At 57.3% G+C, this 17,269-nt stretch overlaps 1 protein-coding gene across 1 annotated transcript in view; it reads left to right on the forward strand.

Annotated features, from left to right (window-relative positions):
* The window catches only part of LOC120935802 (cullin-9-like), an 82,487-nt gene extending 65,447 nt beyond the window's left edge, over positions 1 to 17,040 (forward strand). The window contains exons 25-27 of the mRNA XM_040347864.1: positions 672 to 786; positions 15,032 to 15,222; positions 16,098 to 17,040. Coding sequence (XP_040203798.1) covers positions 672 to 786; positions 15,032 to 15,222; positions 16,098 to 16,409 — 618 coding nt within the window. The 3' untranslated portion in view covers positions 16,410 to 17,040. The remainder of the gene's footprint in view (positions 1 to 671; positions 787 to 15,031; positions 15,223 to 16,097) is intronic.
* Positions 17,041 to 17,269: the final 229 nt, after the last annotated feature.

Raw genomic sequence — 17,269 nt, forward strand, 5'->3', positions numbered from 1 at the left:
CCCCCTCCCCAGGATGTCCTCTGCCCCCCCCTCCCCAGGATGTCCTCTGCCCCCCTCCCCAGGCGGTCCTCTGCCCCCCCTCCACAGGCTGTCCTCTGCCCCCCTCCACAGGCTGTCCTCTGCCCCCCTCCACAGGATGTCGTGACCCCACCCCCTTCTCCCCAGGCTGTCCTCTGCCCCCCTCCACAGGATGTTGTGACCCCACCCCCTTCTCTCCAGGCTGTCCTCTGCCCCCCCTCCACAGGCGGTAGTCTGCCCCCCACCCCCTTCTCCCCAGGCTGTCCTCTGCCCCCCTCCCCAGGCTGTACTCTGCCCCCCTCCAGAGGATGTTATGACCCCACCCCCTTCTCCCCAGGCGGTCCTCTGCCCCCCCACAGGATGTCCTGACCCCCCCTCCTCCACAGTATGTCCTGACCCCCACCCCCCCTCCATGCTGTCCTTTTACCCCCCTCAGGATGGTGGGGCTGCGTAGAATTGGTCATTTAGTGACAGGATCCGCAGAGCTTCCCCTGGAATGTTCCGGAAGCTTCCAGCCGAGGCGTTTCTTGCCGTCCATGTAAATAGATTTTCACCAAAATGTTCCGAAGTTCCGCGGCGTGGGCGGTCTCTGAGTGATCCAGAGCCCTCCCCCCGCGGAGCCGCGTCCAATCTGATCTTTCCCTCCTTGGCAGGAAATTTCAGAGGAGGAGATCCGGAATCGGAGCGGAGTGTCTGGAGGAGTGCTGAGGAGTTCTCTGGAGCCGCTGACGGCGAAGACCGGAATCCTGGCAATACGGGAGGAGACCGGTACGTGGCCACACCCCCCTACACTACACCCAAACCCCTCCCCCACACTGCTTAACCAATACACCCCTCCCCCACACTGCTTAACCAATACACCCCTCCCCCACACTGCTTAACCAATAAACCCCTCCCCCACACTGCTTAACCAATACACCCCTCCCCCACACTGCTTAACCAATACACCCCTCCCCCACACTGCTAAATCAATACGCCCCTCCCCCACACTGCTTAACCAATACACCCCTCCCCCACACTGCTTAACCAATACACCCCTCCCCCACACTGCTTAACCAATATGCCCCTCCCACACACTGCTTAACCAATACACCCCTCCCCCACACTGCTTAACCAATACGCCATTCCAGCCGGGTCTTTAGATGACTAATAGCTGCGTATTACATCTGAACACAGCGCTCACCCAAACTACACTGACACCCCCCCCCCCCCCACCCTGACACACCCTGTACACTGCCCCCTCCCACCCTGACACCGCCCCCCCCCACCCTGACACACCCTGTACACTGCCCCCTCCCACCCTGACACACCCTGTACACTGACACCGCCCCCTCCCACCCTGACACACCCTCTACACTGACACCTCCCCCTCCCACCCTGACACACCCTCTGCACTGACGCCGCCCACCCCCCACCCTGACACACCCTCTACACTAACACCACCCTGACACACCCTCTACACTGACACCGCCCCTCCCACCCTGACACACCCTGTACACTGCCCCCCCCCACCCTGACACACCCTGTACACTGACACCGCCCCCTCCTACCCTGACACACCCTGTACACTGACACCGCCCCACCTTCAACCCGACACTTCCTGTACACCACCCCTCCCACCCTGACACACCCTCTAAACTGACACCGCCCCCTCCCACCCTGACACACCCTGTACACTGACACCGCCCCCTCCCACCCTGACACACCCTGTACACTGCCCCCTCCCACCCTGACACACCCTCTACACTGACACCGCCCCCTCCCACCCTCTACACTGACACCGCCCCCTCCCACCCTCTACACTGACACCGCCCCCTCCCACCCTGACACACCCTGTACACTGACACCGCCCCTCCCTCCCTGACACACCCTGTACAACGCCCCTCCCACCCTGACACACCCTGTACACTGACACCGTCCTCCCACCCTGTACACTGACACCGCCCCCTCCCACCCTGACACACCCTGTACACTGCCCCCTCCCACCCTGACACACCCTGTACACTGACACACCCTGTACACTGACACCGCCCCCCCACCCTGACACACCCTCTACACTGACACCGCCCCCCCCCACCCTCCACACTGACACCGCCCCCTCCCACCCTCTACACTGACACACCCTGTACACTGACACCGCCCCTCCCTCCCTGACACACCCTGTACAACGCCCCCCTCCCACCCTGACACACCCTCTACACTGACACCGTCCTCCCACCCTGTACACTGACACCGCCCCCTCCCACCCTGTACACTGACACCGCCCCTCCCTCCCTGACACACCCTGTACAACGCCCCCTCCCACCCTGACACACCCTCTACACTGACACCGTCCTCCCACCCTGTACACTGACACCGCCCCCTCCCACCCTGACACACCCTGTACACTGCCCCCTCCCACCCTGACACACCCTGTACACTGACACACCCTGTACACTGACCCACCCTCTACACTGACACCGCCCCCTCCCACCCTGTACACTGACAGCGCCCCCCACCCTGACACACCCTCTAAACTGACACCGCCCCCTCCCACCCTCTACACTGACACCGCCCCCTCCCACCCTCTACACTGACACCGCCCCCTCCCACCCTGACACACCCTGTACACTGACACCGCCCCTCCCTCCCTGACACACCCTGTACAACGCCCCTCCCACCCTGACACACCCTGTACACTGACACTGCCCCCTCCCACCCTGACACACCCTGTACACTGACACACCCTGTACACTGACACCGCCCCCTCCTACCCTGACACACCCTGTACACTGACACCGCCCCACCTTCAACCCGACACTTCCTGTACACCACCCCTCCCACCCTGACACACCCTCTAAACTGACACCGCCCCCTCCCACCCTGACACACCCTGTACACTGACACCGCCCCCTCCCACCCTGACACACCCTGTACACTGCCCCCTCCCACCCTGACACACCCTCTACACTGACACCGCCCCCTCCCACCCTCTACACTGACACCGCCCCCTCCCACCCTCTACACTGACACCGCCCCCTCCCACCCTGACACACCCTGTACACTGACACCGCCCCTCCCTCCCTGACACACCCTGTACAACGCCCCTCCCACCCTGACACACCCTGTACACTGACACCGTCCTCCCACCCTGTACACTGACACCGCCCCCTCCCACCCTGACACACCCTGTACACTGCCCCCTCCCACCCTGACACACCCTGTACACTGACACACCCTGTACACTGACACCGCCCCCCCACCCTGACACACCCTCTACACTGACACCGCCCCCTCCCACCCTCTACACTGACACCGCCCCCTCCCACCCTCTACACTGACACACCCTGTACACTGACACCGCCCCTCCCTCCCTGACACACCCTGTACAACGCCCCCTCCCACCCTGACACACCCTCTACACTGACACCGTCCTCCCACCCTGTACACTGACACCGCCCCCTCCCACCCTGTACACTGACACCGCCCCTCCCTCCCTGACACACCCTGTACAACGCCCCCTCCCACCCTGACACACCCTCTACACTGACACCGTCCTCCCACCCTGTACACTGACACCGCCCCCTCCCACCCTGACACACCCTGTACACTGCCCCCTCCCACCCTGACACACCCTGTACACTGACACACCCTGTACACTGACCCACCCTCTACACTGACACCGCCCCCTCCCACCCTGTACACTGACAGCGCCCCCCACCCTGACACACCCTCTAAACTGACACCGCCCCCTCCCACCCTCTACACTGACACCGCCCCCTCCCACCCTGACACACCCTGTACACTGACACCGCCCCTCCCTCCCTGACACACCCTGTACAACGCCCCTCCCACCCTGACACACCCTGTACACTGACACCGTCCTCCCACCCTGTACACTGACACCGCCCCCTCCCACCCTGACACACCCTGTACACTGCCCCCTCCCACCCTGACACACCCTGTACACTGACACACCCTGTACACTGACACACCCTGTACACTGACACCGCCCCCCCACCCTGACACACCCTCTACACTGACACCGCCCCCTCCCACCCTCTACACTGACACCGCCCCCTCCCACCCTCTACACTGACACCGCCCCCTCCCACCCTGACACACCCTGTACACTGACACCGCCCCTCCCTCCCTGACACACCCTGTACAACGCCCCCTCCCACCCTGACACACCCTCTACACTGACACCGCCCCCTCCCACCCTGTACACTGACACCGCCCCCTCCCACCCTGACACACCCTGTACACTGCCCCCTCCCACCCTGACACACCCTGTACACTGACACACCCTGTACACTGACACCGCCCCCCACCCTGACACACCCTCTACACTGACACCGCCCCCTCCCACCCTCTACACTGACACCGCCCCCTCCCACCCTCTACACTGACACACCCTGTACACTGACACCGCCCCTCCCACCCTGACACACCCTCTACACTGACACCGTCCTCCCACCCTGTACACTGACACCGCCCCTCCCTCCCTGACACACCCTGTACAACGCCCCCTCCCACCCTGACACACCCTCTACACTGACACCGTCCTCCCACCCTGTACACTGACACCGCCCCCTCCCACCCTGACACACCCTGTACACTGCCCCCTCCCACCCTGACACACCCTGTACACTGACCCACCCTCTACACTGACACCGCCCCCTCCCACCCTGTACACTGACAGCGCCCCCCACCCTGACACACCCTCTAAACTGACACCGCCCCCTCCCACCCTCTACACTGACACCGCCCCCTCCCACCCTGACACACCCTGTACACTGACACCGCCCCTCCCTCCCTGACACACCCTGTACAACGCCCCCTCCCACCCTGACACACCCTCTACACTGACACCGCCCCCTCCCACCCTGTACACTGACACCGCCCCCTCCCACCCTGACACACCCTGTACACTGCCCCCTCCCACCCTGACACACCCTGTACACTGACACCGCCCCCCCACCCTGACACACCCTCTACACTGACACCGCCCCCTCCCACCCTCTACACTGACACCGCCCCCTCCCACCCTCTACACTGACACCGCCCCCTCCCACCCTGACACACCCTGTACACTGACACCGCCCCTCCCTCCCTGACACACCCTGTACAACGCCCCTCCCACCCTGACACACCCTCTACACTGACACCGTCCTCCCACCCTGTACACTGACACCGCCCCCTCCCACCCTGACACACCCTGTACACTGCCCCCTCCCACCCTGACACACCCTCTACACTGACACCGCCCCCTCCCACCCTGACACACCCTCTACACTGACACCTCCCCCTCCCACCCTGACACACCCTCTGCACTGACGCCGCCCACCCCCCACCCTGACACACCCTCTACACTAACACCACCCTGACACACCCTCTACACTGACACCGCCCCTCCCACCCTGACACACCCTGTACACTGCCCCCTCCCACCCTGACACACCCTGTACACTGACACCGCCCCCTCCTACCCTGACACACCCTGTACACTGACACCGCCCCACCTTCAACCCGACACTTCCTGTACACCACCCCTCCCACCCTGACACACCCTCTAAACTGACACCGCCCCCTCCCACCCTGACACACCCTGTACACTGACACCGCCCCCTCCCACCCTGACACACCCTGTACACTGCCCCCTCCCACCCTGACACACCCTGTACACTGACACCGCCCCCTCCCACCCTGACACACCCTCTACACTGACACCTCCCCCTCCCACCCTGACACACCCTCTGCACTGACGCCGCCCACCCCCCACCCTGACACACCCTCTACACTAACACCACCCTGACACACCCTCTACACTGACACCGCCCCTCCCACCCTGACACACCCTGTACACTGCCCCCTCCCACCCTGACACACCCTGTACACTGACACCGCCCCCTCCTACCCTGACACACCCTGTACACTGACACCGCCCCACCTTCAACCCGACACTTCCTGTACACCACCCCTCCCACCCTGACACACCCTCTAAACTGACACCGCCCCCTCCCACCCTGACACACCCTGTACACTGACACCGCCCCCTCCCACCCTGACACACCCTGTACACTGCCCCCTCCCACCCTGACACACCCTCTACACTGACACCGCCCCCTCCCACCCTCTACACTGACACCGCCCCCTCCCACCCTCTACACTGACACCGCCCCCCTCCCACCCTGACACACCCTGTACACTGACCCCGCCCCTCCCTCCCTGACACACCCTGTACAACGCCCCTCCCACCCTGACACACCCTGTACACTGACACCGTCCTCCCACCCTGTACACTGACACCGCCCCCTCCCACCCTGACACACCCTGTGCACTGCCCCCTCCCACCCTGACACACCCTGTACACTGACACACCCTGTACACTGACACACCCTGTACACTGACACCGCCCCCCCACCCTGACACACCCTCTACACTGACACCGCCCCCTCCCACCCTCTACACTGACACCGCCCCCTCCCACCCTCTACACTGACACACCCTGTACACTGACACCGCCCCTCCCTCCCTGACACACCCTGTACAACGCCCCCTCCCACCCTGACACACCCTCTACACTGACACCGTCCTCCCACCCTGTACACTGACACCGCCCCCTCCCACCCTGTACACTGACACCGCCCCTCCCTCCCTGACACACCCTGTACAACGCCCCCTCCCACCCTGACACACCCTCTACACTGACACCGTCCTCCCACCCTGTACACTGACACCGCCCCCTCCCACCCTGACACACCCTGTACAACGCCCCCTCCCACCCTGACACACCCTCTACACTGACACCGCCCCCTCCCACCCTGTACACTGACACCGCCCCCTCCCACCCTGACACACCCTGTACACTGCCCCCTCCCACCCTGACACACCCTGTACACTGACACCGCCCCCTCCCACCCTCTACACTGACACCGCCCCCCCACCCTGACACACCCTCTACACTGACACCGCCCCCTCCCACCCTCTACACTGACACCGCCCCCTCCCACCCTCTACACTGACACCGCCCCCTCCCACCCTGACACACCCTGTACACTGACACCGCCCCTCCTACCCTGACACACCCTGTACACTGACACCGCCCCCTCCCACCCTGACACACCCTCTACACTGACACCTCCCCCTCCCACCCTGACACACCCTCTGCACTGACGCCGCCCACCCCCACCCTGACACACCCTGTACACTGCCCCCTCCCACCCTGACACACCCTGTACACTGACACCGCCCCCTCCTACCCTGACACACCCTGTACACTGACACCGCCCCACCTTCAACCCGACACTTCCTGTACACCACCCCTCCCACCCTGACACACCCTCTAAACTGACACCGCCCCCTCCCACCCTGACACACCCTGTACACTGACACCGCCCCCTCCCACCCTGACACACCCTGTACACTGCCCCCTCCCACCCTGACACACCCTGTACACTGACACCACCCCACCCACCCTGACACACCCTGTACACTGACACCGCCCCCCACCCTGACACCGCCCCACCTTCAACCCCGACACTTCCTGTACACGGACACCGCCCCCTCCCACCCTGACACACCCTGTACACTGACACCATCCCACCTTCCAGCCCGACACTTCCTGTACACTGACACCGCCCCTCCCACCCTGACACCGCCCCCTCCCACCCTGACACACCCTCTACACTGACACCACCCCACCTTCAACCCCGACACTTCCTGTACACTGACACCGCCCCTTCCACCCTGACACCGCCCCCTCCCACCCTGACACACCCTGTACACTGACACCACCCCCTCCCTCCCTGGCACACCCTGTACACCGCCCCCTCCCACCCTGACACACCCTGCACACTGACACACCCTGTACACTGACACCGCCCCTCCCACCCTGACACCGCCCCCTCCCACCCTGACACACCCTGTACACTGACACCACCCCACCTTCCACCCCGACACTTCCTGTACACGGACACCGCCCCCTCCCACCCTGACACACCCTCTACACTGACACCTCCCACCCTGTACACTGACACCCCCCCCCCCTCCCACCCTGACACACCCTCTACACTGACACCGCCCCCTCCCACACCCTCTACACCAGGGGCGGACTGACAGCTCATGGGGCCCCCGGGCAAAAGGAGATCATGGGGCCCCCTGTGTCTCCGCCCATGTGTCCCCGCCCACGTTCAAGCTATATCCACACAAAGTCCCACCTACATACTGCACTGCCCACATTGCATGCGTTCAAAGAATTTCTCTACACAATGTTCAAAATACATGTTTATTATAGGAATTAAAAAATTCTTGCCACTGACCACCAATGTAAGGGACATTCTTCTCACTGATCACCAATGTAAGGGACATTCTTCCCACTGATCACCAATGTAAGGGACATTCTTCCCACTGATCACCAATGTAAGGGACATTCTTCCCACTGATCACCAATGTTAGGAGCATTCTTCCCACTGATCACCAATGTAAAGAACATTCTTCTCACTGATCACCAATGTAAAGAACATTCTTCCCACTGATCACCAATGTAAGGGACATTCTTCCCACTGATCACCAATGTAAGGGACATTCTTCCCACTGATCACCAATGTAAGGGACATTCTTCCCACTGATCACCAATGTAAGGGACATTCTTCCCACTGATCACCAATGTAAGGGACATTCTTCTCACTGATCACTAATGTAAGGGACATTCTTCTCACTGATCACCAATGTAAGGGACATTCTTCTCACTGATCACCAATGTAAGGGACATTCTTCTCACTGATCACCAATGTAAGGGACATTCTTCCCACTGATCACCAATGTAAGGGACATTCTTCCCACTGATCACCAATGTAAGGGACATTCTTCCCACTGATCACCAATGTTAGGAGCATTCTTCCCACTGATCACCAATGTAAAGAACATTCTTCTCACTGATCACCAATGTAAAGAACATTCTTCCCACTGATCACCAATGTAAGGGACATTCTTCTCACTGATCACCAATGTAAGGGACATTCTTCCCACTGATCACCAATGTAAGGGACATTCTTCCCACTGATCACCAATGTAAGGGACATTCTTCCCACTGATCACCAATGTAAGGGACATTCTTCCCACTGATCACCAATGTAAGGAACATTCTTCCCACTGATCACCAATGTAAGGGACATTCTTCTCACTGATCACCAATGTAAGGGACATTCTTCCCACTGATCACCAATGTAAGGGACATTCTTCCCACTGATTACCAATGTAAGGAACATTCTTCCCACTGATCACCAATGTAAGGGACATTCTTCCCACTGATCACCAATGTAAGGGACATTCTTCCCACTGATCACCAATGTAAGGGACATTCTTCCCACTGATCACCAATGTAAGGGACATTCTTCCCACTGATCACCAATGTAAGGGACATTCTTCCCACTGATCACCAATGTAAGGGACATTCTTCCCACTGATTACCAATGTAAGGAACATTCTTCCCACTGATCACCAATGTAAGGGACATTCTTCCCACTGATCACCAATGTAAGGGACATTCTTCCCACTGATCACCAATGTAAGGGACATTCTTCCCACTGATCACCAATGTAAGGGACATTCTTCCCACTGATCACCAATGTAAGGGACATTCTTCCCACTGATCACCAATGTAAGGAACATTCTTCCCACTGATCACCAATGTAAAGAACATTCTTCTCACTGATCACCAATGTAAAGAACATTCTTCCCACTGATCACCAATGTAAGGGACATTCTTCTCACTGATCACCAATGTAAGGGACATTCTTCCCACTGATCACCAATGTAAGGAGCATTCTTCTCACTGATCACCAATGTAAGGGACATTCTTCCCACTGATTACCAATGTAAGGAACTTTCTTCCCACTGATCACCAATGTAAGGGACATTCTTCCCACTGATCACCAATGTAAGGGACATTCTTCCCACTGATCACCAATGTAAGGGACATTCTTCCCACTGATCACCAATGTAAGGGACATTCTTCCCACTGATCACCAATGTTAGGAGCATTCTTCCCACTGATCACCAATGTAAAGAACATTCTTCTCACTGATCACCAATGTAAAGAACATTCTTCCCACTGATCACCAATGTAAGGGACATTCTTCTCACTGATCACCAATGTAAGGGACATTCTTCTCACGGATCACCAATGTAAGGGACATTCTTCCCACTGATCACCAATGTAAGGGACATTCTTCCCACTGATCACCAATGTAAGGGACATTCTTCCCACTGATCACCAATGTAAGAAACATTCTTCTCACTGATCACCAATGTAAGGGACATTCTTCTCACTGATCACCAATGTAAGGGACATTCTCCTCACTGATCACCAATGTAAGGGACATTCTTCCCACTGATCACCAATGTAAGGGACATTCTTCTCACTGATCACCAATGTAAGGGACATTCTTCCCACTGATCACCAATGTAAGGGACATTCTTCCCACTGATCACCAATGTAAGGACATTCTTCCCACTGATCACCAATGTAAGGAACATTCTTCTCACTGATCACCAATGTAAGGGACATTCTTCTCACTGATCACCAATGTAAGGGACATTCTTCCCACTGATCACCAATGTAAGGGACATTCTTCCCACTGATTACCAATGTAAGGAACTTTCTTCCCACTGATCACCAATGTAAGGGACATTCTTCTCACTGATCACCAATGTAAGGGACATTCTTCTCACGGATCACCAATGTAAGGGACATTCTTCCCACTGATCACCAATGTAAGGGACATTCTTCCCACTGATCACCAATGTAAGGGACATTCTTCCCACTGATCACCAATGTAAGGGACATTCTTCCCACTGATCACCAATGTAAGGGACATTCTTCCCACTGATAACCAATGTAAGGAACATTCTTCCCACTGATCACCAATGTAAGGAACATTCTTCTCACTGATCACCAATGTAAGGGACATTCTTCCCACTGATCACCAATGTAAGGAACATTCTTCCCACTGATCACCAATGTAAGGAACATTCTTCTCACTGATCACCAATGTAAGGGACATTCTTCCCACTGATCACCAATGTAAGGGACATTCTTCTCACTGATCACCAATGTAAGGGACATTCTTCCCACTGATCACCAATGTAAGAAACATTCTTCTCACTGATCACCAATGTAAGGGACATTCTTCTCACTGATCACCAATGTAAGGGACATTCTTCCCACTGATCACCAATGTAAGGGACATTCTTCTCACTGATCACCAATGTAAGGGACATTCTTCTCACTGATCACCAATGTAAGGGACATTCTTCTCACTGATCACCAATGTAAGGAACATTCTTCTCACTGATCACCAATGTAAGGAACATTCTTCTCACTGATCACCAATGTAAGGGACATTCTTCTCACTGATCACCAATGTAAGGGACATTCTTCTCACTGATCACCAATGTAAGGAACTTTCTTCCCACTGATCACCAATGTAAGGGACATTCTTCTCACTGATCACCAATGTAAGGAGCATTCTTAGTGTACAGATGACAGTATTAGGCCGCTTTTACACTGGGGCGGTGGTAAAGTGCCGCTAAAAAGCGGCGCTTTACTGTAATTTTTGTGGAGGTATTAGGCCGCTAGTGCTAGCGCTTTTAACCCCCGTTATTGTCCGAAAAAGGGATAAAACAACCCGCAAAGCACTGCTGCATTTCAATGGGCAGGAGCGGTGTACACACCGCTCCTTCACCACTCCAAAGATGCTGCTTGCAGGAAATTTTTTAACGTCCTGCCAGCGCATCACCCCAGTGTGAAAGTACTTAGGCTTTCACATTTACACTGCAGAGGAGACGTTTTACAGGCGCTATTTTAGCCCAAAAGCGCATTAAAAACTTCCCAGTGTGAAAGCGGACTAAGGCCCCTTTCACACGGGGCGGATCAGTGATGATCCACCTCTGTATGCTCCGCTTGCTCTGTTGATCCCCGCTGAGCCGGCGGATGACAGGGCGGTCCTCACACACTGTGCAGGGACCGCCCTGTCTTTTCTCCGCTCTCCCCTATGGGGGGATCTGATGCACACGGACCATCTGTCCGCGTTCATCTGATCCGCAGACAGAAGAAAAAATAGTGTTTTCTTCCGTCTGCAAAATTGGATCTTTGTGGAGGTGGACAAGATCGGGTGTCAGCGGATGTTTATCCGCTGACACCCGCAATGGGTGTATGTCCCTTTTTCATCCGCAAACCGATGGATGAAAAAGCGGACATACGGTCCGCACGTGTGAAAGGGGCCTTAGGGAAAAGCACTCAGTGTATACATTTCAATAATTATATATATATATATATAGAGAATAACACTCACTTAGCCCAGGTTCACACTGACAGCGGGAATGAAATCCTGCAAGTTCAGCTAAACTCGCACGATTTCATACCCACATGTCAGTGCGAGTTTGGCGGGCGATTTCAAGAGACATCTGTGCGGGTTGCTGCACAGATGTCTATGGAAATTGCACCCAGAAGTCACTAAAAGTTGTACAGAAACTACGTTTGGGAATCAGTGCGGTGCCACAAATGGGGCATCGCACCGATTCGGGTAGTGCCATTGCCATGCGATTTGACATGTCAAATCGCATTGGCAAATTGCTCCGATGTGAACCAGGGCTAAGTGCTATTCCCTATATAACACTGATATCTATACACTGAGTGCATTGAGTGGCATTCAGTGTACCAGATATCAGTGTGTACCAGTGAATAGCACCTGACCTGCCACCTGGTAAATAGGCACACAGTACAGGGCAAGAAAAAAGGAACCAGGAAGTAACACTCAGCATGGCTCTTCTAACAACACACAGACACAGTAACTGCACTGATTTCATTATCACACTGACCTGCTGCACACAAGGCAGATCAGTGTGGATGCCGTTTTGGAATTTGAAGCTGTCTCAGTCCCATCCGCTCTTTGTGCTGTGCTGTGCACTCTCCCTCCAGCTCCTTCACAGACTGGACCCCACGGCAGTGACTTATGGCCCCGCCCCCTCAGCTGAATTCCCCAGGGGAGAGAAGGGGGAGAGGTGGCCGGAGCGCCTGTCACTGTCTGAACATCCCTGCACGGCTCACAGCTCTGATGAGCCATCCACCCCGGCCAGCTCACACCTCCAAACCGCTTATACAGCCACATCAACCGGGTGGCATTTAATAGTTCAATGGCACTGTTTTTAATTCTGTGGATAATAATATGCTGCTGCGGGCACCTCCAGGGGCAGACTGAGCCGACCCGGGCCCCCCCCCACCACGGGCCCTCGGGAAGTGCCCGACTGACCGAATGGTCAGTCCGCCCCTGCTCTACACTGACACCGCCCCTCCCACACCCTGTACACTGACACCGCCCCTCCCACCCTGACACTCCCTGTACACTGACACCAACCCCCCTTCCACCCTGACACACCCTCTACACTGACACCTCCCACCCTGTACACTGACACCCCCCCCCTCCCACCCTGACACACCCTCTACACTGACACCGCCCCCTCCCACACCCTCTACACTGACACCGCCCCCTCCCACCCTGACACACCCTGTAAACTGACACCTCCCCCCACCCTGTACGCTGACACACCCTGTACACTGACACCCCCCCCGCCCTGACACACCCTGTACACTGACACCGACACACCCTGTACACTGACACCGCCCCCCACCCTGACACACCCTCTACACTGACACCACCCTGACACACCCTCTACACTGACACCGCCCTCCTCACACCCTGACACACCCTGTACACTGACACCGCCCCCCACCCTGACACACCCTGTACACTGACACCGCCCCCCCACCCTGACACACCCTCTACACTGACACCGCCCCACCCTGACGCACACCCTCTACACTGACGCCGCCCCCCACCCTGACACACCCTCTACACTGACACCGCCCCCCTCCCACCCTGACACACCCTCTACACTGACACCGCCCCCTCCCACCCTGACACACCCTCTACACTGAAAACCCGCCCCCCCCCTGACACACCCTGTACACTGACACCCCCCGCCCTGACACACCCTGTACACTGACACCGACACACCCTGTACACTGACACCGCCCCCCACCCTGACACACCCTCTACGCTGACACCACCCTGACACACCCTCTACACTGACACCGCCCTCCTCACACCCTGTACACTGACACCGCCCCCCATCCTGACACACCCTGTACACTGACACCGCCCCCCACCCTGACACACCCTCTACACTGACACCCCCCCCACCCTGACGCACACCCTCTACACTGACGCCGCCCCCCACCCTGACACACCCTCTACACTGACACCGCCCCCTCCCACCCTGACACACCCTCTACACTGACACCGCCCCCTCCCACCCTGACACACCCTCTACACTGAAAACCGCCCCCCCCCACCCTGACACACCCTCTACACGGACACCGCCCCCCCCCACCCTGACACCGCCCCCCTCCCACCCTGACACACCCTTTACACTGACACCGCCCCCCACCATGACACACCCTCTACACTGACACCGCCCCACCCTGACACACCCTCTACACTGACGCCGCCCCCACCCTGACACACCCTCTACACTGACACCGCCCCCCTCCCACCCTGACACACCCTCTACACTGACACCGCCCCCTCTCACCCTGACACACCCTCTACACTGACACCGCCCCCCCACCCTGACACACCCTGTACACTGACACCGCCCCCCACCCTGACACACCCTGTACACTGACACACCCCTCCCACCCTGACACACCCTCTACACTGACGCCGCCCACCTCCCACCCTGACACACCCTCTATACTGACACCACCCTGACCCACCCTCTACACTGACACCGCCCTCCCCCCACCCTGACACACCCTGTACACTGACACACCCTCTACACTGACACACCCTCTACACTGACACCACCCTGACACACCCTCTACACTGTCACCGCCCTCCTCCCACCCTGACACACCCTGTACACTGACACCGCCCCCAGACATCCCTCTGCATGTTGTGTGTTGCAGGGTCTTTGTATCTGGACACATCGGTGTTGTGTGACGAGGGGGCGGGGCCAGTTCTCACTCTGATCCCTACACGGGGGAAGGGGGCCCCCGATATCTCCAGTCTGGAGGAAAAGAGGCGTTTCATACTGGAGCTGGTGGATCAAGTCATGAGGGAAGAGCGCTATGTCCATATAGACGCCTTGGTGGTGAAGGTACCGCATGACTTTTCAATTATAGTGGCAGACAGAGTAATCGCACTGAGCCACTGGGAGCGCCCTCTAGTGGCCAGTCTACAAATCTCTGAAAAACATGGAACTTGCCTGGGGGGAGGGGGGGTTACTGGTCTGGGGGGACAATTGTCAGCTAACTCCCTCTTGTTTGCTTTTCCTGCTGAGCACATAAGTAACATTGTTTACGGGATGTGTACCTGAGGGGGGCGGAGATCTCATACACTGGGGGGCGGAGATCTCATACACTGGGGGGCGGAGATCTCATTTATAGGACAGTATTATGGGATGTGTACCTGAGGGGGGCGGAGATCTCATACACTGGGGGGCGGAGATCTCATTTATAGGACAGTATTATGGGATGTGTACCTGAGGGGGGCGGAGATCTCATACACTGGGGGGCGGAGATCTCATACACTGGGGGCGGAGATCTCATACACTGGGGGGCGGAGATCTCATACACTGGGGGGCGGAGATCTCATTTATAGGACAGTATTATGGGATGTGTACCTGAGGGGGGCGGAGATCTCATACACTGGGGGGCGGAGATCTCATTTATAGGACAGTATTATGGGATGTGTACCTGAGGGGGGCGGAGATCTCATACACTGGGGGGCGGAGATCTCATTTATAGGACAGTATTATGGGATGTGTACCTGAGGGGGGCGGAGATCTCATACACTGGGGGGCGGAGATCTCATTTATAGGACAGTATTATGGGATGTGTACCTGAGGGGGGTGGAGATCTCATACACTGGGGGGCGGAGATCTCATTTATAGGACAGTTAAGTCACCGCTCCGCCCCTCTGTGGGGTCATCGCTGGGTCATGACTTGTCTTATTTTGTCTCCTCCCATTCAGGTGATTGGTGCTTCCCGGAAACGGACAGACACGCCTCCTTTTACTTGTGCCACCGATGTGCTGTGCTGTATAATGTGCCGGCTCAGGGACGGCGCCATCTACAGGAAGACGGACAATCCGCTAATCCTTGGCTGTAAAGAGGAGTCTCCTCCTTCCCCTCCCCCACTGAGCCCGCTGCTGTCACATGATGAGCCTGTGATGCCCATCCCCCCACAGGTGTCCGAGTTCTGCAGCGTCCGCAAAATCACCAACAACATCGGAGCCGCGTCGGAGGAGAGGCCAATGTTCCGAACATTCCGATATCCGGAGTAGCCTGCAGCTCCCGGGAACGTCACAACGTATCGATTGGAGATCCCGGCGTGACTTCCCGGTTATAGCAAATAAACATATTGTGATCTATCCACCAATCCAATCACACGACTCCAGGTGACTACACAGGTCACAGAAGCTCCGCCTCCTTCCCATCCAGGACATGACCACGCCTACTGCGCTCTTCTTTTCCTATCAAACCGGATCACTGAGATGTGTCCTCCCCCACTAAACGTAACTCCAACCAACGCGTTTCTCTCAAAGAGTTATGTGCCCATTCTGCAGGCGAAACGCGTTAGGGTTCTGAAATAGAATGGTGACTGCACTCTGCCTCTTATATAAATGACTACACACTAAATCCTAATGTGCAAAACTGAGGAGGAGAGAAATTCAGATAAAGTGTTCTGAGAGATCTCCTCCCCCATTCCTGGATCCTGCGCCTCACCTTCCCACCGCCCTGAATGCGAGGATGATGGTGATGGAGGAGGGGAGAGTGGGCTGGAGAAGATTTGCATTGGTCATATGGAGAAAAATTGATGTCTGGAGTAAAAGTGGAACTTCACTTCCTCAGTCAACATCGGCCATTTGTATTCCTCGTCCTCCCATCATCATCATCGTGGATAGATAGAGACGTGGATGGAGGGAGGGTTGGGTGGGTGGCGACATAGGTGGGTGGAGGGTGGGATAGAGACGTGGATGGATGAGTGGAGACATGGTTAGGTGGGTGGAGACATGGGTGGGTGGGTGGCGACATAGGTGGGTGGAGGGTGGGAGAGAGACATGGATGCATGGAGGGTGGGATAGAGACATGGGTGGGTGGGTGGCGACATAGGTGGGTGGAGACATGGGTGGGTGGAGACATG

This window comes from Rana temporaria, chromosome 4 (genome assembly GCF_905171775.1).
Source record: "Rana temporaria chromosome 4, aRanTem1.1, whole genome shotgun sequence".
NCBI lineage: Eukaryota > Metazoa > Chordata > Amphibia > Anura > Ranidae > Rana > Rana temporaria.